The sequence below is a fragment of the Mauremys mutica genome, unplaced genomic scaffold (assembly GCF_020497125.1).
Source record: "Mauremys mutica isolate MM-2020 ecotype Southern unplaced genomic scaffold, ASM2049712v1 Super-Scaffold_100583, whole genome shotgun sequence".
In the NCBI taxonomy this organism is placed as follows: domain Eukaryota; kingdom Metazoa; phylum Chordata; order Testudines; family Geoemydidae; genus Mauremys; species Mauremys mutica.
Window position 1 is genome coordinate 649,499 of NW_025423350.1, and position 22,341 is coordinate 671,839.

The 22,341-nt window shown below is 44.2% G+C and overlaps 1 protein-coding gene across 1 annotated transcript in view; it reads left to right on the top strand.

Annotated features, from left to right (window-relative positions):
• Positions 1-587: 587 nt before the first annotated feature.
• The window catches only part of LOC123361394 (mis18-binding protein 1-like), a 30,127-nt gene continuing 8,373 nt past the window's right edge, over positions 588-22,341 (top strand). The window contains exons 1-7 of the mRNA XM_045001413.1: positions 588-678; positions 3,043-3,209; positions 5,903-6,014; positions 9,347-10,250; positions 11,875-12,044; positions 14,207-14,355; positions 18,773-18,918. Of these exons, the coding sequence (XP_044857348.1) occupies positions 588-678; positions 3,043-3,209; positions 5,903-6,014; positions 9,347-10,250; positions 11,875-12,044; positions 14,207-14,355; positions 18,773-18,918 (1,739 nt within the window). The remainder of the gene's footprint in view (positions 679-3,042; positions 3,210-5,902; positions 6,015-9,346; positions 10,251-11,874; positions 12,045-14,206; positions 14,356-18,772; positions 18,919-22,341) is intronic.

Consider the following 22,341-nt stretch of genomic DNA (forward strand, 5'->3'; position numbering starts at 1 on the left):
TTATTTTGCTCAGTGCTAATTTAATAGCGTAGAGTGAATATTTGTTTTTTTTAAAATATGTCATAGTACAACTGAGGTTCAATAGATGTGTATTTAGACTAAGTTCTAAGTAAATTCTTAGTAACCAATGTGTTAGATGGAAAATAAAGTTTAGCAGGCTTTGTCTACTCTGTGTGTGTGCGCATGCAAGTGTGTAAGTGAAAGAGAAACCAGTGCAGCTACACTGATTTATCTACAGTGGTACTCCATGTATACCCATTGCACTGATGCAGGAGGACTTGCACTGGCTTGGCTTCTGGTGTAGTTTATTTACATTAGGGGTTTTAATCAGTGCAGCTGCATTAATACAGTGGCATGGGGTTGTGGGGACAGGGGAAGAATAGTGTACAAGGCTTTTCATTTGTGAGTTTTTTGTGTTCGAATGGTGTAAAATAGTATTTCAGCTGAAGTTCTTTAATAACAACTAAGCAATATTAAGCAGTGACAGATTTTGGTTTCCTATTTTTTTTCTTAAACTTCAAAAAATTAGGAAGGAACAAGATACCGATGAGGCTGGCAATGAAAAAATCAGTTCTGTGGAAGTGGATATGTTGGAAGAAGAGGGGGTAACAGGAGACTTAAAAAAACAATCTCGAACACAAAACGCCACTCATGAAGTAGCATTGAATGATAACAGATGTGAGTACTTCCCCTCCACCCCCACTTTTTTGTTCAAAATTGATAGTAGTTTAAATGGTTAAATGACTGACTTTTTCTTAATATTTCTCATTTTTAGAATTGTCACAGCATGAGGTGTTTTTTTCCCAATTGTTATGGCATTTCTTTCTCACAATAAAGCTCAATGTTCTATGAAGGGACAAATTTAACCCACAGTTTGTGGGGAATGAAACATCAACATTGGTTTGTGTTGAATAACTTAGGCTATGTGATGCATCCACATACAGGGAATGAAAGGTTGCTAGAGGGTAACTTCCTTGTACATTTTTATTTTACTCCCCTTTATAAAATGAGTACATTCACAATTAAAATTCCTGTTGCTTGCAGCCATTCCAAATTCTCTTCTTTAAAATATTTCTCTTAATCTCCCTTAATGCATAGACCTCTCTCTCACAGCCTCCGTTTTGTGCTGACTTCTGTCAGAACCTGTTAATTGTTATGAACTGTTACTGGACACATGAGGTGGGTGAGGAAATCTCTTTTAGTTGGTCCAGTAGAAGATATTACCTCACCCACCTTGTGTCTCCTAATAACCTGGGACTGGCATGGCTACAACTACACTGTATGAACAGTTATGACAGGTTTTCTCTGAAATGTTGACAGTTTTATAACCCTATATATTGTTTCCCCTTATCCACCTCTCTTTCTTAGTTCAAGCCTAGTTTTCCTAATTCTAGGGGCACCATATCTTAATTACTCTTTGCACCTCTGTCAGTTCCTGAATATCCTTCTTATGATATGATGCTCCAAAAGTCTTTCATCAGATTTAATTATTCATTATCTCTTTATCCAGACTTCATTTTTGTATCATCTGCACATTTGTACTCTTTCCAGTGTCCTTCCATACAATTGATTGATTGTATACTTGGGAATAGATTCAAAGTCTAAACTTTTCTTTGGCTAATTCCACTTACCACCACTTTCCTATACGATCTTTGTGTATCATTACTCTCTGAATTAGGTCACAAAGTCAAAAGACTTCAGAACACAAATTTGGTTGGTGTGGGGGAAAAAATTACTATAATACTTCAATCACACTAAGTTACATGGGTTTTTGACTTGTCTGCTTTTAAAACTAAGAATGGTAATTTCTTGATTTAGATATTCACTTTTCTGTGAGCATCATTTTCATGTAAATCAATACAAAACTGGGTGACTGGGCTACAAAATGGCAGATGAAATTCAATGTTGATAAATGCAAATGCACATTGGAAAACATAATCCCAATTATACATATAAAATGATGGGGTCTAAGTTAGCTGTAACAACTCAAGAAAGATCTTGGAGTCATAGTGGATAGTTCTCTGAAAATATCCACTTAGTGTACAGCGGCAGTCAAAAAAGCAAACAGAATGTTGAGGATCATTAAGAAAGGGATAGATAATAAGACAGAAAATATCATATTGCTGCTATATAAATTCCTCGTACACTCATATCTTGAGTACCGCATGCAGATGTGGTTGCCCAATCTCAAAAAAGATAGATTGGAATTGGAAAAGGTTCAGAAAAGGCCAACAAAAATGATTAGGGGTATGGAACAGCTTCCATATAGAGAGAGAGAATAAGAAGACTGGGACTTTTCAGCTTGGAAAAGAGACGACTACGGGGGGATGTGATAGAAGTCTACAAAATCATGACTGGTGTGGTGAAAGTACATAAGGAAGTTACTCCTCATAACACAAGAACTAGGGGTCACCAAATGAAATTAATAGGGAGCAGGTTTAAAACAAATGGAAGTATTTTTTTCACACAACACACAGTCAAACTGTGGATCTCATTGCAAGAGGATGTTGTGAAGGCCAAGACTGTAACAGGGTTAAAAAAAACTAGATACATTCATGGAGGATAGGTTTATCAATGGCTATTAGCCAGGATGGGCAGAGATGGTGTCCCTAGCCTCTGTTTGCCAGAAGCAGGGAATGGGAGACGGGATAAATCACTTGATGATTACCTGTTCTGTTCATTTCCTCTGGGGCAGCTGGCATTGTCCACTGTCAGAAGACAGGATACTGGGCTAGATGGACCTTTGGTCTGACCCAGTATGGCCTTTCTTATCATAGAATCATAGACTATCAGGGTTGTAAGAGACCTTAGGAGAGCATCTAGTCCAACCCCCTGCTCAAACAGGACCAATCATGTTTTTATGTTTTAAAGTATATTTTTATGTTCTTCTATAAATGTAGTATTCTGAACTTGCAAACTTTAATTTATGCCTGTAAGATCGTACTAAAGATTACTTTTAAAATACAGTATTTTGATGTTTAAAAAAACAACTCAAAACTATCCTGCTGCTAACAAGATTTTTTTTTCTGTTTGTATGTGTAGATATGACACCCAAACGCAATTCTGTGCAGAAAGACCCAGATGCAAGTTACAGCCGTAGTGGTCGGCGCATTAAACCTCCATTGCATTACTGGTGTGGACAACGAGAGTTTGTTGATCGTAAACTAAATGTTACTATAGAAGAGGGTGGAAAAAACTACTTGAGTATTGTAAGACTTTTCTGAATGTTATTACCTTATCATTGTTCTATAATTGTTTAAAAATTATCAAAGTTAAGATGACTTTTCTATGCCACAGCCTCTTAATTCAGTAGTTTTTGAACTTTTTTCTATTGTGGACTACTTGGTAAGGATCGCTCCTTGAGGATAAGGATGGTTCAGTGGTGAGCATTCTAGCTTGGTACTCGGGAGATGTGGGTTCAGTTCTCTGATCTGCCACAGACTCCTTGTATTACCTGGGCAAGTTATTTAGGGCTGGATTTTCAAGTGCCTAAAGAGCCAGATATCTGCCTCTGTAGGCATCTGAAATCCCTTTTGAAAATCTGGCCTTTGGTTTCTCTGTGTCTCAGTTCCCCGTCTGTAAAATGGGGATAAAAGGGCTGTGCTATCTCACAGGGGTGCTGTGAGGATAAATACTGTGACACTGCACCCCATATTCTTCATAGTTCTATTATGATATGATTATGGCATAATTAAGATGCATTTTGCACAAGATAAGTCATGTGAGGTGTCATTGGAAAAGTTATGATTTGCTGAATATGATTATCCTTTTTGCATGCATGTATCATTTTTGTATCAGCGGTTTGAGCATTGGCCCGCTAAAGCTAGGGTTGTGAGTTCAATCCTTGAGGGGGCCATTTAGGGAACTGGGGGTAAAAATCTGTCTGGGGATTGGTCCTGCTTTGAGCAGGGAGTTGGACTAGATGACCTGCTGAGGTCCCTTCAAACCCTATGATTCAAATGTAGTTATACCTGGGTAACACCCACTAGTCTAAATAGCTGGTTGTAAGGGGCCTATTCAGGGTAACGGGCCATTCGAAAGACCAATAGGCCTTAGGAGAAGCTTATCCCCCACTGGCTGAGCCTTCCTGAGAACTCTTCAGACAGCATGTAAGTAATGGCTGCTATGACTCTACAAGGACATGTGACCAGGCCACGTGATTCTGGACTCCATCTTGGGATGTCAGTATTTTTCCACAAATTGGTCTGGGAGCCAAGCTTTGAAACAAAGGGTTCTCGCCATATGCTAAAGCCATATAAGGCAGGGAGTGACATCATCTGGGGTTCTTCACTTCCCACACAAGATGACCCCTGGAAACAGTTGAGGAACAAAGACTGAACTGGGGGAAATGTTGGACCCAGGGATTTCTGTGTATAAAACATACGGGGATTCCAAGCTGCAAAGCAGGTGTAGCTTGTGCCTTAAGAACTTACAAGTCTGCATGTACCATCAGTTAGGGTGAGAATCTGCTTGGGGGAAAATCTCTGCTTGATTACCACAAGTGTGCATTGTTCTCTACATTGAGGGAGAGGTGGACCTGGTATTAAAACCGCATACTGGCCAGATTTGGGCAGGACAGTACAGGCGAGTCTCATCTTACACGGGGGTTCCGTTCCGCGGTCAGCACGTAAAGCGAAAACTGCATATAGTCAAAATTACATTGAGTTGAATGGCGGGTGGAACATACAGGTACAGTATTAAAATTGTTGTTGTTTTTTTTTGCCGACCGCATAAAGCTGAAATCGTGCATGTTAAATGCGCGTAAGATGCGACAGACCTGTACTGCTCTGGGGTCCCAGGCTGGGAAGCTGGTGGTTAGAGAGCCTGCATGTAACTGCAGTTGGGTGTGTCCCTACCTGTGTGAATGCTGGTGAGAGTGCAGGCTGGAGAGCTTTGGCACTTGTCACAGCAGCACAGTGTGAGAGCGAGCCCAGGCTGGTGGGTCAGAGGGCTCAGTAGTGGTACCTCAGTTCTACGTGGCACCCTGGGGGGAACTCATCACAAATACCTCAGATTGTGAGGTGCTCTCATACTATGGTAATGGGGGCCATATAAGCACCTGAGAGAGATTCCGTTGCAACCTCAAAATGCTCATTCCACAAATATTGATTATATTAAAAATGTAACATGAGGACAGCACTAAAGAGAGAAGATGAAAATAAACTCATGCCAGTGCAGTAGGCATTAACATTTTTTATCTGCGCTGTTTAATTTAACTTTCTCTCAGTGGGTGGAGGACTTCACATTCATTAGGACCAAATGTTCCCTCTTCTCCTGTAGCTCTTTCTGATCTGATCTTCCCTGGTCACTTTGCAGTTTGGGTCAGTCTTTTGTGTTTGGAACTGCTGGCTAATTCTAACATACTAGACAAATTGGATCATGGTTGAGTTTAAGCGAAAGGAAGATGTTGTTTCTTAGTTGTGCATGGGCTTAAATGGGGCTGCCGTTACGTTGTTGTTGTTGGGTTTTTTTTGTTTTTTTTTAAGCTTCATTGATCTAAAAAGCCTCTGGAAATCTTAAGAGGACTGGACTTTGCTGTAATAGCTAGCTGGTGCCATTGCTTGAAGATGCTGCTTTGCCATTGTGATATAAACGGCTCCATAGACCTCAGTTTGAGACTCAGTTTCTTAGTTAAAGTGGTCCTATCAATTAAAGGAAACCTGATCTACTATTTTGGTCTCACTGTGGTGTCCCTTGTGGAATTTGTATGAGCATCAACATTTACAAAATACTACTGATGCAGTATAGCAAAATACTGTGCCATACAGTTTATTACTAACACCTCCAGTCCTCCATTTCAGAGTGCAAAATAAAGAATACATGGCTTGTTGTTCCTTACTGGTTTTACTATAGCTGATGTGTATAATCTCTGGCAGACACATTTCTCTTCTTATTTTTCAAGGTATGTAGTAGTAGTAAACAAGCCAAAAAGAAAACCATATCCAGCTCCCCAAAGAACAACAGAGAGGATACAACAGAGACAAGTGAAGGAAAAACTAAAAGCCAATCTAAAGGTAAGAATGGCCATGTGTTTGCAAGCTACTGAATGTATTTCCCCCCCCTGAAATAATTGTAAATGAGGAAGATAGTCTATTAAATGTGGGCCTATAACAAAATCACTATGATGGGGTTGATATTAAGAACTTTTAAAATCTTGATTGCCAGTTGATTTTTTTTAATAATTAAAGCAATACTGTCCATTAGTTTTATGCCAAAAAGAATGATAGGTAGTGTGAAAATAGAGAGGGGATACAAACTTCATGAATAGACAGATTTGCTGTCTGCCATAAATTGAAATGGAAACAGGTTGATTAAAATTTCTGCTGCTATGCTGTGAATCTGAACACATCAGACTTAGTGTTGTCAGTGTGCGACACTGAAAAAGGAAAGAATAAACAAACGTTCATCAATCTAGCTTCATTTTCCAAACTGAGTGAAGTGCAGAAAGTAAGCGGCCTGCGTGAATAGGAAAAAGTACATTCGATCATCAATTTTTAAGTCTTTTGGGAAATATACAGTAAACCCATTAAACTAAGTGTAAAAACAAAAGTTAGTGTCCTTTTTGAAGCAGCTAGAGCAGGGGTTGGCAACCTTTCAGAAGTGGTGTGCTGAGTCTTCATTTATTCACTCTTATTTAAGGTTTCGCATGCCAGTAATACATTTTAATGTTTTTAGAAGGTCTCTTTCTATAAGTCTATAATATATAACTAAACTATTGTTGTATGTAAAGTAAATAAGGTTTTTAAAAAGTTTAAGAAGCTTCATTTAAAATAAAAATTGCAGAGCCCCCCAGATTGGTGGCCAGGACGCGGGCAGTGTGAGTGCCACTGAAGATCAGCTTGTGTGCCATCTTTGGCGCACGTGCCATAGGTTGCCTACCCCTGAACTAGAGCATCTTCTATAGAATTCTTTATTGCATGAAGGGAATATTTCATTTTGGCTGGATCTAATCCAAAATAAAACTCATGTAACTGAATGATTGAGATTGAGTAAAACAGTAGCATTTTCTATTGACTTTATGTTCCATATTTATTCAGTTTCTTCATGTTGGAATTAACTCCTCAAGATTCTCTTTGTGGTTTTGATAGTCTTAATTTACTCAGCAGTTTGGATGGATTCTATCAGTTGGGAGCACTTAACTGAAACCTAGCAGATTTGTTTTGTACAAGGAGCTCTGTCCCTGGCCAGGCATGGCTGCCCCATTCTTGTGAGCTGAAGGGTTTTTGCATTTTTAAATGGAACTACTTCCTACTGGACCAATTCTGCTTCTGTTATGATGTGAGGGCTCTCATTGACTTCAGGGTGTAGAACATGTCCTTAAGCAGTTGAGGGAGTAGGATTCTTATCAATTGAAATATCATGTCCTGATACAAGAACTTGAAGAGACAGATGTAATGAGTGCAACACATCCTCTTTGACCTAGAACAGGCTGTCAGCTTACTTGGTGGCAGAGATTTTTGGGGATCGGATCCTCCTTGTCTGTCTTGTTACAAGTAGGTTGACTTGTGCAAGCAAGGTGGATTTGAAAGGGCTTCGGGGATCAGGATGACATACAGTCTTGCACTTGTTTATGACTAGAGCTGCCTGTTTGTCAGAGCAGTGGAAAAGTCACGCACACTATGATTTCTCTCTGATTTTAATAAAGCACCCATGAAGAGGGGAAGGCCTGGTGGGGAAAGAGTGAGTTCTCCCTATATTCAACCCTGGGAGTGGTGGCTCCTGTGTCCCTACGAAATCTGAGCGGTGCTATCGACCTGTGTGCTAGGCTGCACTACCTGGAGTGGGGAGTTGGGTCCAGCTCTGCGGGGAACAGGAGCCGCCGCTGCCCAGGATGAGTGCGGTGTGAGTTCAATCTCAGGCACACACACACCCCACCACCCCCGCTCCAGGCCTCTCCTCTTTTGTCAGTTTTCTTTAAAATAAAAATATGAACATGTGACTTTTTCTACATTTACTGTGACTTTTGGAAATTTATATTTTTTTTTCAATTTTTTGGTTGAGCATGAGGTTACATTCTCTTCCAAGAAAAAAAGGAACTTCCACGTTCTTTGATAGTCTGAGCATGGTACCACTCAAACCTTACTTATTAACACCTCTTCCCAAGCCTCTTAGCCATAAAATCGTAATAATTGAACTGTATCTATTTTCTGATAATTGGGTTCTTTAACTTAAGCTTGAAATATATTTTTACTGCTCACTTCCGTGAGCATGAAATGTGCAGTGAGGCTGTTCTATAGATTTCTTACTATACCTAACTGAAAATGTGTTTATGGTGTAGATTGGGGGGAAAAAAATTCCATGTTTCTCTTTGATCTGTGCAATACATATAAGTTATTAGCATGAAAATGTCTTGGAACACAACTGATATATTTAACTCTTATCTAGTGCTTTTCATCCATAGATCTCAAAGTATTTCACAAAAGAAAATCAGTTTCCCCCTTTAAAATGGGGATGATATTTAAGTACAGAAAAGTTACGTATCTTGACCAGGGTTCCGCAGCAGGTCAGTAGCAGAGCCAGAAAAAAAGAGCCTAGGTCTCCTGCCTCCTCATTCAAGTGCCCTGACTGCTGGACCATACTGCCTCACACATACACTAGGTAGCATCTGACTTTCCAGAAGGGTTTTGAAAATATAAGCCTCAGTGGAGTCTCAGTAAATGGAAGTATATGCAAGAGTGCATAATTGGACCCGTAGGGTTATATTGTACTCTCCCCAAGGCATAACCCCCGAGATGGACCAGAGAGCTCAAAAAAGTTTGCCATATTCACCTGGTGGAATTTTCAACTAATGCTCATGTTGAGTATGAGTTTGCACCATAGCCTTCAAATGCTGGGCAATTAACTCTTTCACAACCTGGAAAGGATGTCCATGCAAGGTGTCTGCACCTTGCCTATGCCATGTCTTTCTCATGTATGGGACAGGACAGTACAGAGTCGGAGTTAACGCTGCTTAGCGGCACTAATTCCCACTGATTTTACAATATTATTTCTGTATGTTTGGGAGGAAAGCTGGCTTCTGAAGGCAGCTGCTTCCTAGCCCAGCGTGAACTGATGGACCCCCTCCTGACCTGTGGAACCCTAGCCTCCTATTAGTCTGATGGAGAGACTTCTGTGGAGTCAGGGGATTTGCACACTGGGGAGTTGCTGCTTGCCTCTATCCTGTTCCACTAGCTTCTGCCAGTAAAAGTGGAAAGGAGCATCCAGCTTTAACAATTGTACAAGGAGTTCAATATAGCTGCTGTAGGGGGCGTAAGTCATAGTAGTTTAACAGCATGCAATGCTACATCACAAGTAAAACCTGTCTTGGTGTATGTGAAAACAATCTATATAATATTTTTTCTTTTAGGAAAAATCTATGAGAAGAGAACAAATTTCGAAAAAGAAATTGGGTCCAGTGACAAAAGAGACCCTAGATGTTTTATTTCAGATCCTGATGAAAGTGACTCTGAAGCGGAACTTAATAATATTGATAAAAAGACTGTTGTATTGACACCCTTGAAGCATAAAAAAATGTATCGAAATAACCTAACATATAATAGCCAGACTGCAGAGCAAAGTATTTCAAAATATGGAACTGAGACCAGAAATTGCAAAACAAACTCAAGGAGAGAGCTAAAGACTTGCAAGTATTCTCTGAGGTCACTGAAACAGTTTTGCCAAGACAAACTGTTTACAGAAGAATCCTCAAGCAAGGATGAGGAAGACTCCAATGAAGATATCCCTCTATCTATCAAAAGGAAAACAAAACCCTCTTTGGAAAGAGAGATTTGTAATTATAAATCTTCCTTCGATGCTAAAATTTCACAGAGCGATGCAAAGAAGAAATCGTCGGAGCAAAGAAAAATAGAAAATTCCGCAGCCACTTCCTCCCACAACAGACAGTTAAGGATAGATCTGTCTGATCAGAAGAAACAATCAGAAGTGGAACCGAAAGGGAAGGCTCCTGCTGGTGGGTCCAACAGTGCCCCTTTGATTGACAGGAGAGTAAACACAAGAAAAGCGAGTATCAACCCTCTAACGTATGTGTTTGAGTCAGAAACTGAGACAGAAGACTGTAATAGAGAATTTCAAATAAAAGAAAAGAAATCAAAAGTATCTGCCAAAAAACCTGATAGCAAGATTATCAACAGTGCAAAGTCTTCAGCGGTGGAATCAAAGGAATCTGACAAGAGAGAGGAGCAGAATTTCTTGGAGTCTTTTCCGGGTGCAACTGAACACTGGACTGAGAGAGAACTACAGAAGCTACACAGGCAAGCGGTTATGCTTGGTAACAAAAAACAGAGCAATTTGCCTGGACTTGTAAGCAATGTATTAGACATGAGCAATTAGATTTGCTTAGCATCGCTTTGATTACTTTTCAGTCAAGGTAGAGTAAGATGTACCAGTTACACTACTGTGTGTTTAATATTTACTTAGACTATTCTATTTGTTTTTCATGTTTCATTTTCAGTCCTTATCTCTTTCTTAAATTTGGAACTGTCTTTTTCAGACTTTTTTTTAAAAAAGACCATGAACTTTGAGTATTTCTCCAGACAATACAATCCTATACACCTTTAAGGAAAAAAAATGAAATTAAGACACAGACAATGTAGGTTTTGGTAAAATAAGTTATGCAAAACTATTAAATTTAGAGTAAAACAAATTTTTCTTTAACATGAGTCTCCTGTTTTTTTAAATATTCCCTTACAGGGTTTACAGCTCAAACCTATTACAGCATTGTGCCAGTGTAGGGAAGCTAGAAATTTAAAATGACTAGAAACAAAATAGAAACTCACTTTTTGTTGTGGGAGTTAAGATATGCAAAAAGTAAACGATATATGTTGTACAAAACCCCCACGGAAATTAGGTTTTTAAATTCTTCAGTTGAAGGTGCTGATGTTTCTAAGTGTGAAAGATTTTTCACATGAGGAAATGGGGAGGGAGCAGGACTGTTTACCTGAAGGAACAGGTGAATAAAAGGTGACATGATAGAAGCAAACAAACTAAAGAATGGGATAGAGCAAGGGTAGGCAACCTCTGGCACGGGTGCCAAAGGCGGCACACTAGCTGATTTTCAGTGGCACTCACACTGCCTGGGCCACTGTTCTGGGGGGCTCTGCATTTTAATTTAATTTTAAATGAAGCTTCTTGAACATTTTAAAAACCGTATTTACTTTACATACAACAATAGTTTAGTTATATATTATACATTTATAGAAAGAGACCTAAAAACGTTAAAATGTCTGACCGGCACGCGAAACCTTAAATGAGAGTGAATAAACGAAGACTCGGCACAGCACTTCTGAAAGGTTGCCGACCCCTGGGATAGAGAAAGCTAAGTGGGAACTAGAACCTGTTCTCTCCAAATACAATAGGAAGGGGGATGTTAAAAAAAAATAAAAACTAACACTTACAATGTACAGGGAAATTAACTTGTGGTACTTATTACCACAAGGCAGTGATGAGGCCAAGAGCTGAGCAGGGTTTGACACTTCTGTGAATAATAAGAATTTTAAAAACCTTAAAACAAATAAATTCATGTTTTAGTGTATAAAAAACTACTCTGCCTGAGATTCGGAAGAAACTCCGCCCATGTACAGGTCACTGCATGATTGTCTGTTATGAAGGTTTTACACCTTCCTCCAAAATGTCTGGTACTGCCAGCTGTTGGAGGCAAGATTCTGGATTAGATGGACCATTGGTTTGGTCTAGCAATTTCTACATTCCTAAGAAAAGGAGTTCGTCTTTTTTAAAATTTGATTTAATTTTTTTTAAACCTAACAATTTAAATGTTAGATTCATTCTGTCTTATGATCAGAGGTTTGACTTTTGAATGAACACGTAGTTCAACCAATTTCTTTTGGCTATAGATTACATTTTTTGCTCTGTTTACAGGGCTGTTGCTTCTTTTCCAAAACACAAGAATGGCTTTTGGTTGGATGTAGCAATGGCTTTGGGTACTCGATCTGCGGAAGAATGCCAGCAGAAATATATGGAAGAGCATCAGACAAAAGGTTCCAAAAAGCATGCCACAAAGACTGCATTAGATAAAAAAGGACAAAAAGGTACTGGCCTTTCTGCCCAAATCATGTTTGTTTCTTCTATTTCTTCATTTTTCTGATTTTCAAGCAGTTGTTTTTTAATTCAGTCCACACTAAGCAGGTGAACTTACACAGAAGTGGTATTATTGCATGTGAAGTATGTAAGTTGATAGTGATGCATTTTCAGCATGCACATTGGATTTAATCCAGTACAGCCTCCGCTGAATAAAATCTAATAACAGCTGTCTATAAATCTATAGTAGTGTTAGCCCAGTGAGAATTGAGGTGGTGCACAACATTTGCAGCAGCCTAAACTTCCTCATTCTGAAGGTAAGGCTGCCCATCCGGACCGCTCTCCAGGCTGTGCACCATCCGTGCCATCATCATCACACCTGTCAGCCAACCACCTCAGGTGCTCACAGGGACATTCCTCATACTCCAGGACATTGTGAGCCCTTTCTCCCATTGGTGCATCTCAAACTGTTCGACCTGCATTCTCCGCTGCTTGTTACAATCGAACCACCCACTCTGGTGGATAACCCATCCCTGCTCCAAAAGCAGCATTTCCAAGCTGTGAGTTCCAGGCCTATACCAACGATTCCACCACTCCTGGAGGCTTCATCGGACTCCAACAGTTTCTCTGAGCTGGACCTGACATTCTCCCCTGCTTCCAGGAGAAGCTCAGACTCCTGTGCCCACACATCTCACCCCCTAGCGTGTGACCCAACGCTGCTGGCTTGGTACCGGTACACCTGTGGCCCACATACCCCCAAGTCCCAGCCATATCCATCCCTGCCCTCCTGGATTACCTCTTAGAGCTCAAAATGTCAGGTTTTGCCCTCAGCTCTGTCGGGGTCCTTCTGGAGGCACTAAATGCCTTCCTTCCCCCCCTGTGGATGTACACACTGTTACACTCACCCCACCACTGTTCACTTCATGTGAGGCCTTCTCAATAGCTTCCCTCAGATACTAAAAGTTATGCATCTATGGGACCTTAATCTTTCCCTCTCTACCTTCCCCAAACCTCCCTTCAAAACCTCTGGCAACATGCTCCCTCTCACATCTCTCCAAGAAGGTAACCTTCCTCATGGCTATCACATTGACCAGGAGGGTTATCAAACTGGCAGCCATGATGGCTGACCCCCCCTTCCCCCCACAAACAAAATTTCATAGGGACAAAAGGTTTCCTTATGACTGCATCCCAAGTTCCTCCCAAATGTGATGTCAGAATTGTTCTACCGCAACTGATCTGTTCACCTTCCAGTTTTCCATCCTGAGCTGCATTCCAGTCCTGCAGACAGGACTCTTCACTCCCTTGATGTCCGCCGTGCACTGGCTTTCTATCTGCTCAGAACTCGCTTCTTTCATGCCTCTCCCAGACTGTTTGTTGCTGTTGCTGACTGTTCCAAGGGCCAAGCCCTCTCATCCCAATGAATTTCAAAATGGGTTTCGGGCTGCGTCTGTGAATGTTATAGGCATCCAGCACCCTGCCACCTGCCGGCATTATGGCACGCTCAGTGTGGGCACAGGCATCCACATCTGCCTCCCTCATGGAGGTCTCCTGGCAGGCATCTGCCAGGTGGTAGTGTGGTGTTCCATACATACTTTCACAACCTATTACAGCATCTCCCATTTGATAGTCCCCATGTCTGTTCTGAAGCTTTAATGTTAAATACTCAAACTGTAATTTATCAGCTGTGAGAACTAAGTGGCTTCAAATCTGCTGAGGGTGGAAGCCTCGTTGAATTGTACAAAGTTAATTCTGAAATGAGCATTCCAGAAGCTGCTGACTCTCTCAGGTCTGCTCAGTCTATTGCACAGAAGATCTGAGACATAGTGAAGTCAAAGGTACCTGAGCTCACAGATTGTACAACAGAAACCTAACATCTTTCATATCTGATATGCAAACACAGAATATTTCTGCTTAAATGACCAATAAAATAGCTAAAAAGTTGATGTTTACAATGCTGCCACAAGGCTGCAGAGTCAACGTCCAATTGAGATAAGGGCTAGACACACTTCAAAAAAAGTGTAAATTCTATAGAAACTAGAAGTACAGGGAGCAGGAAAACGCCAAAGATCATAAGACTGAGGATTTTGCATCACAACAGTATTGTCTATAACTAATAATCTGCAAGACCAAATAGCATAGTCAATAACTCTGAACAAATGTAATATGTTGGCAGATTCAGATAAGAAACAGCCGGTAATGATAACTGCTAAGGTGGGAACGTTTAAAAGGAAACAACAGATGAGAGACTTCCTGGAGCATTTGCCAAAGGATGACCACGATGATATTTTCAGTGCAACACCCTTACAGAATAGAAGAGTAAAGGTAAATCTGTAATTTTAAAAATATATTAAATTAAATCTTCTATTTTAAAAATATGCCCATTCAATTTCTTGGATCACAGGTCAGTGACTTTGTGTTGGGAGAAGGGGCTTATATCTTTGACCACTTATAGCTGAGTGTTGAAAATTTGCACCTTCAGCGTAAATAGATTAAAGGAGACTGGCAAAGGAAAGAAACTTGTGTCCAATTTTTGTTGCTTTATGATGTGTAAAGAGATTCTGAAATATGTGTGTATGCTCACTCTGTCAGTCTCTCACAAAAAACTGTTTCTGGTAACTTTGAAAATTGGGGATATTGAATGTGGTCCTTCCTGGTTTTGCTGGAGAACTCTTAAAAGCTCACAGTTCTCACACTAGACATTCTGGGGCATACTGAGTATTTTAACAAATACCTTTTCTCCCAAGTGTTTCTTACATATTTGAGTAAACAGATGTCAACAATTCAAAGGTGTTGTCCACTGTGTAAAATAGAACCAGTGACAGAATTTTTTCTTGCCCACACCTGCATCTAAATTAGGTTTAGCCCAGTTTCAGTTGCAGCTGTTGTCAGCAGCGATTCCATTTCATTGTGTAGGCCAAACTGCTTACAGCCCAATAAATATCCTTTCAATCAGTTTTCGCCCACTTGTCTACCTTGGTCGTCTTGGAAGACTAGAGAATTATTGTTTGACACGACTTGAATTTCTAATCTTTTTATTTTAAAAAAACAAGCTACTGTCCTCTGCCCCCACACGTTTTTTTTTAAATCCTGCTTTGTTCATCTTATATGAAAAGTTGCTTGAGAATAGGGAGAAAGCCCCCTACCCAATATCTTTTTTCTGGGTACACTGCTGGGTATTTATATTGTTTGTGGTAATATGTTTTGTGTACTTGCATGCCTAACTTTGTAGTAGAACCCAAAAAAGGATTGGAATTAAAACCACTTGCTACTAGGCATGATGGAAACAGTCTACCTTTCCGTCAAGTAAGTGATAGTGGTGCCACAATATTCTTCCCAGAAAGTTAAAGAAGTATGGGCTGGATGAATGTGTGACAAAGTTCCTCCTCTATCTTGGTGGGTCCTGCGCTTATTGGCGGATTTGCTCGCCTCACAGATTCACCCCGTGGGTCGGGAAACAGCCCAGAGACCTTCCCCTCTGGTAGAAGCCACAATCCAGGTCAATTCCTCCTGTGTTTGATCAGGAGTTGGGAGGTTTGGGGGGAACCCGGGCCCGCCCTCTACTCCAGGTTCCAGCCCAGGGCCCTGTGTACTACAGTTGTCTAGAGTGCCTCCTGGTACAGCTGTGCAACAGCTACAACTCCCTGGGCTACTTCCCCATGGCCTCCTCCCAACACCTTCTTTATCCTCACTACCGGACCTTCCTCCTGATGTCTGATAACGCTTGTACTTCTCAGTCCTCCAGCAGGATGCCTACTCACTCTCAGCTTCTTGCACGCCTCTTGCTCCCAGTTCCTCGCATGCACTTCCTCTCCTCTGGCTCCCCCTGGCCTGACTGGAGTGAGCACTTTTATAGCATCAGAGGGGTCTTAATTAGAGTCAGGTGCTTAACTGCCTCACCTGACTCTTAGCAGGTTAATTGGAGTCAGGTGTTCTCATTATCCTGGAGCAGCCCCTGCTCTGGTCACTCAGGGAACAGAAAACTGCTTATCCAGTGGCCAGTATATCTCCCTTCTACTACTACTCTGCTGTTCCCAACTGGCCTGGGTCTATCACAGTGGATAGAAAACTGGCTAGATCATCGGGCTCAAGGGGTAGTGATCAATGGCTCCATGTCTAGTTGGCAGCCGGTATCAAGCAAAGTGCCCGAAGGGTCGGTCTTGGGGCTGGTTTTGTTCAATATCTTCATTAATGATCTGGAGGATGGCATGGACTGCACCCTCAGCAAGTTTGCAGATGACACTAAACTGGGAGGAGTGGTAGATACACTAGAGGTTTGGGATAGGATACAGAGGGACCTAGACACATTAGAGGATTGGGCCAAAAGAAATCTGATGAGGTTCAACAAGGACAAGTGCAGAGTCCTACACTTAAGACGGAAGAATTCCATGCACTGCTACAGACTAGGGACCAAATGGCTAGGCAGCAGTTCTGCAGAAAAGGACCTAGGGGTTACAGTGGACGAGACGCTGTATATGAGTCAACAGTGTGCCCTTGTTGCCAAGAAGGCTAACAGCATTTTGGGCTGTATAAGTAGGGGCATTGCCAGCGGATCGAGGGACGTGATCATTCCCCTCTATTCAGCACTGGTGAGGCCTCATCTGGAGTACTGTGTCCAGTTTTGGGCCCCACACTACAAGAAGGATGTGGAAAATTTGGAAAGAGTCCAGCGGAGGGCAACAAAAATGATTAGGGGGCTGGAGCACATGACTTATGAGGAGAGGCTGAGGGAGCTGGGATTATTTAGTCTGCAGAAGAGACGAATGATGGGGATTTGATAGCTGTTTTCAACTACCTGAAGGGGGTTCCTAAGGGGATGGATCTAGACTGTTCTCAGTGGTGGCAGATGACAGAACAAGGAGTAATGGTCTCAAGTTGCAGTGGGGGAGGTTTAACTTGGATATTAGGAAAAACTTTTTCACTAGGAGGATGGTGAAGCACTGGAATGGGTTACCTAGGGAGGTGGTGGAATCTCCATCCTTAGAGGTTTTTAAGGTCAGGCTTGACACAGGCCTGGCTGGGATGATTTAGTTGGGGATTGGTCCTGCTTTGAGCAGGGGGTTGGACTAGATGATCTACTGAGGTCCCTTCCAACCCTGATATTTTATGATTCACAGGTTAGTACAGTGGGAAACTGATAAGATTTGGTAAGATCTTATTTATAACATTCCCTTAATGGGCCTGAAACTTTGGAAGCTGAAGTGCAAGCAGAAGATGTGGACTCCTCAGAAGAGGTGACGTTGCTGTGTCCTGGGCATGCATTCTAAATCTCTAGTATACTAGCTGGTTTCTTGTCCTGCAGGACTGAGAGCCAAATTAACCATTTGCTTTCTAAGAATAGGAATTGCAGGGAAGCTCTCTAAAAATGGAGTCTTTCCTTCACACATCGGCTAGTGAAAGTCTTACTCATCGCATTGCAGTTTGCCACCAGGCTGTAATTATAGACTCTGAGCTGAAAATATATTGGTTCGCAAGGCTCTACTGTCTTTACCTCACTGCAACTGAAGGTTCACCACAGCTTCAATTCTCTTCCTGAAGAGAGGCGTAAGAAATTTTAAAGACTGTCTTTACTAAGCATCGCATAAGGCCTGCCTTTGACATCCATAGTGCAGCAGTAAAATCAGTTGCCCCTGGGATATGTGCTCCTAGACATGCTTTGACTGCAAGCGTCTGGCCTTCAATCAAAAGTACTGCAGAGACTTGAACTTCCAAAGAAGTATCTAAGAAATAGCTAGAATAGGCTCCTTTAAGCTATGGTTAGCAATGTCACCAGGTTCATTTCCCCAACCTCCTCCTATCACATAGACCCTCAAATAAATCCTGGTGCACTGTCTTCAAGAACCTTGATGGTAATGGTTTTCCCAGCGACTACTCTAATCTGACTTTCTTGGGCAAATTTGAAGAGGAAGTGACATGAAATCTAGCAATACTTTCTCTGTCAGGACATGTTAGGTCCCTTTCAATTCACTTCCAGACCTGGCTATGGCTCAGAGACTGTTCTGAGAGATGTTGTTTTAGTGCTTGTTTGAAGACAGGTTGAATATGAAGGGAAGTTTCTTTTATAAATCTAAAATGAGGCAGGTAATAAAACTGTCTGGAGGTGTAGTTACAGTTAGGATTTTTATTCTGTAAGTGAGATCCAAGTGATGGTTAATTTTCTGTGTGACTAGCAGTTGTTGGTGATGGAAAAATTCCACAGTTGTGTGGTCTGATTATTTTTTTTAAAGGTGGGTGTTCCCTTTGCATGTACATACACCTGCATGCATGCTTTCCAAGCCTTGTCTCGTGTGTACAGACAGACTTAACAAGCATAACCCTGACAGCAGCCATTAGTTTTTAAAAAGTGCACATGTAAAATTGTGCATGTATAAAAGGAGGCTGAATTGAGGCTTATTTAAAAACCAAATCCATCTTGTGGCAAGGAAAACTTAATATGGATTGAAATATCTTGAAAATTGCTAAATAAAATTTTAAGGCCACTTTTAAATCTCTTCCCATCTCACTCTCAAAACCCAGTCCAATATTCTTGGTGTCTGCTAAAACAAAAAAAAGTGCTGTGGCTTTTGCTGTGCAGATGAAGAAGGATTTGGCTGCTGGCTATTTCCAGTCTGTGCTCCTTACCCAGAGACCAAAGAGGGGAAAGCAGAATAAGTAAGGTGCATCTTTAATTCACTGTCGTAGATGAACAGGTTTCTAAAAGTGCTAGTTCATTGATGAGGATGATTATGTGATTTTCTTGTAGCTCCCAACATTCCGGGAAAGCCAAGATGATGATGTCTTCCAGCTTATGGACAGCAATCCAATCACACCTTCCTCAGCTGTCTTCCCCTTGGTAAAAACCCCTCAGTGTGATCACATTAGCCCTGGCATGCTGGGATCTATCAACAGGTAAGAGCTACAAACAGCTGTTCATTGTGTAATGCCACAAAGAGTTTCTCAGTTGTTTTTCTACTTAAAAGGAATCGATTTTGCTTCCTTAGTTGTACAGCAGGGAGCAGGTTCTGATGGGCATTATCTGCACTGTTCAGGCTCTACCTTTTTCATATAAATTGCGTTTATTGTTGTACAGGTGTTTAAACTTTACAACCAACGAGTAAACTTTTAAGAAATTTAATATTCTTCTTCGAGTGATTGCTCCTACGCATTCCAGTTAGGTGTGCGCGCTGCGCGTGCACGGCATCTCGGAACTTTTTTACCCTAGCAACACCGGTGGGCCGGCTGGCGCCCCCTGGAGTGGTGCCGCCATGGGGCGTGTGTTATACACCAGCCGGCCCGTCCGCTCCTCAGTTCCTTCTTACCGCCCGTGACGGCCAGTTGGAACTGTGGAGTGCTCTCTGTCCTCCACTACCCTAGCTTTCGCTACAGGTTTTTTGTATATAGTTATCTTAGTACATATAGTTAGTTGTGATAGTTGTAGTTATAGTTAGTTTAAGTTTAGTGTTAGGGTTAGGGGGGGTTTCCCTCCCTTTCCTTCCCCGGTGCGGGCTCATGCCCAAGGCACCGGGCTTTAAGCCCTGCGCAATTTGCCAGAGGCCTATGCCGATCGGGGACCCGCACGACGCCTGTCTTCGCTGCCTCGGCGAGGGTCATCGCACGGACAAGTGCCAAATTTGTTCCGCCTTCAAGCCGAGAACGCGTAAGGAGCGGGACAATAGACTAAAGCAGCTCCTTATGGAGGCGTCGCTGCAGCCCCCGGCACCGGCTGCGCCGGCACCGAGAGCCTCATCGGTGCAGAGCGCACCGGCTGCTCCGAGCCCCTCCGGCACCGCGGCACCGCAGCCTCAGTCAGGTACGGAGAAGACCCGGCACCGCTCTCTTTCGCCTGCCAGAAAGCGCAGACTGGCTAAGGCTATTGCTAAGTCCCGCGCGCAGGACTCAGCCATGACTATTGCGCCATCGGCGCCTCCCGCGGTGGCCGTACGCCAAGCAGGCACCGGGCCGTTGACTCCAGCGCCGCAAGGCCTGTCGAGTCTGGCACCGCCACGCTCCCCGGCACCGTCCGCGGTTGAGCCACGGCTGCCTTCGACGCCGGAGACATTCTCTGCAGCCCGAGAGCTCATACAGCTCGTAGAGGCACAGAGCCTCCGGCCCCCGGCACCGCCGGTGCGGGCTGTAACATCCGTCGGGAAGCCGGCAATGATGCTCCGCCCGCCCTCCGCGGACCGCCGGCACAAGCGACACTCCCGGTCCCGATCACGCTCCCGGTCCCGACGGCGGTCGCCTTCTCGATCTCGGCACCGTTCGCCGTCCCGGTACCGGTCGCCATCCCGCCGCCGGTCAGAGTCCCGGTACCGTTCGTTATCTTGGTACCGGTCGCACTCCCGGCGCAGATCCAGGTCCCGATCGCCGTCGCGACGGCACCACCGGAGGTCTCCATCCCGACGTCGTTCCCGACATCGCGATTCCCGCAGCCTCTCCCCACACCACAGATCCCGCTCTTGGTCGAGCTCCCGGCACCGCGGTGACCGACGGTCTCGATCACCGTCCCGGTACCGGACGTACTCACGCCATCCCTCGGTACCGTCTGCGGAGAGGCTACCGCCTTCAACTGTGCAGTCTGTCAGCGCCTCAGCGCCTCCTTGGCCATCCCCCCCGGCATCGGTGGCCTCTGCTGTGGACAGCGCCGCGCATCTGCCACCAACCCCACATGGCGATCCTCAGGGGTCTCAACAGTGGGGCTTCTGGGTTCCATGGGCCCAGCATGAGGCACAGGGGGTACCGTTTCCCCTGAGAGACCTAGCCGCCGAGCGCAGGGTCCCCGAGGCGACGGTTAGCTGGCCGGCTCCTTCTCCTCACCATGAGTCCCCCATTCCACCGGACCACAAGTCCGCCATGCTGTGCGATCCAGCCGAGGCACAGTCAACAGCCCCTGCGGCGGAGGCCGTAGTGCAGGGCTTGTCCTCTTCATCCTCCCCGGACGAGGCGGTGGCCGGCACTTCAGCCAAGGATCCACCGCCTATTGACCTGAAGGCCCATCAGGACCTGCTTCGCCGGGTGGCGACGGCCATGGATCTCCCAGTGGCAGAGGTCCAGGAGGACGAGGACCCTATCACCAATGTGGTGGGCGCAGACGCTCCCGTACGCGTGGCGTTACCCTTCGTCAGGACAATTCAAAAGAACGCCACTACGCTCTGGCAAACCCCTGCATCCATTCCTCCCACGGCCCGCGGGGTTGAGCGTAAATACTCGGTTCCCCCGACGGGATACGAGTACCTTTACACCCACCCGACCCCGGACTCGTTAGTGGTGCAGTCGGTTAATGACCGCGAGAGACACGGTCAACCTGCCCCCGCGCCTAAATCCAAGGATGCTCGGCGCATGGACCTGCTAGGCCGCAAGGTCTACTCGGCAGGCGGTTTGCAGATGCGAATTGCTAATCAGATGGTCCTCCTCGCCAGGTACGTCTACGACATCTTGACGTCCCTGGCGAAGTTCACAGAGCTCCTGCCTTCAGCCTCCCGCCAGGAGTTCACGGCGCTGTTGGAGGAGGGCAGATGGTCATCTAGGTCCTCCATCACGGCCGCCCTCGACACTGCGGACTCCGGAGCTCGGACCTTAGCCTCCGGCGTGTCAATGCGGCGCATCGCCTGGCTGCAGTCCTCTACCCTGCCGCCAGAGGTGCAGTATACTCTACAGGACCTGCCCTTTGACACACAGGGTCTCTTTTCCGAAAAGACGGATTCTCGAATCCAGACCCTGAAGGACGGCCGTATTGCAATCCGTACTCTCGGCATGCACACGCCGGCGACGCAGCGTAGGTCCTTCCGGCAGCAGCCCTCCCGGCCCTTTTATCAGCAGCAGTATCGGCCATACAATAGCCGGCGACCGGCCCAAAATCGCCGTCGTCCCTCGGGCAACCGCCGTAACCAGGGCCAGGCCACTTCCAAGGCCCCTCAGGGGGCTAAGCAGGCCTTTTGATGGGACGCTCGAGGACGGCCCATCTCTCTCCCTACCGGATCCTTCCCCGTTATTTTACAACCGCCTTTCCCATTTCTTTTCGGCGTGGTCCCAGTTAACAACAGACAACTGGGTGCTTCAAACGGTCCAGTCGGGATACCGCCTACAATTTGTTTCGCCCCCTCCTTCCCACCCACCCTCCCTGTCCCTCTTCAGGGACCCCTCTCACGAGCAAGTCCTCTTACAAGAGGTTCAGACTCTGTTGAGCGTGGGTGCCATAGAAGCAGTGCCTCAAGACAGGCGGGGCAGGGGTTTCTATTCCCGTTATTTTCTCATCCCCAAAGCGAAAGGGGGGCTACGTCCTATCCTGTACCTTCGCGAGCTGAACAAGTACCTGCTCAAGCCCAAGTTTCG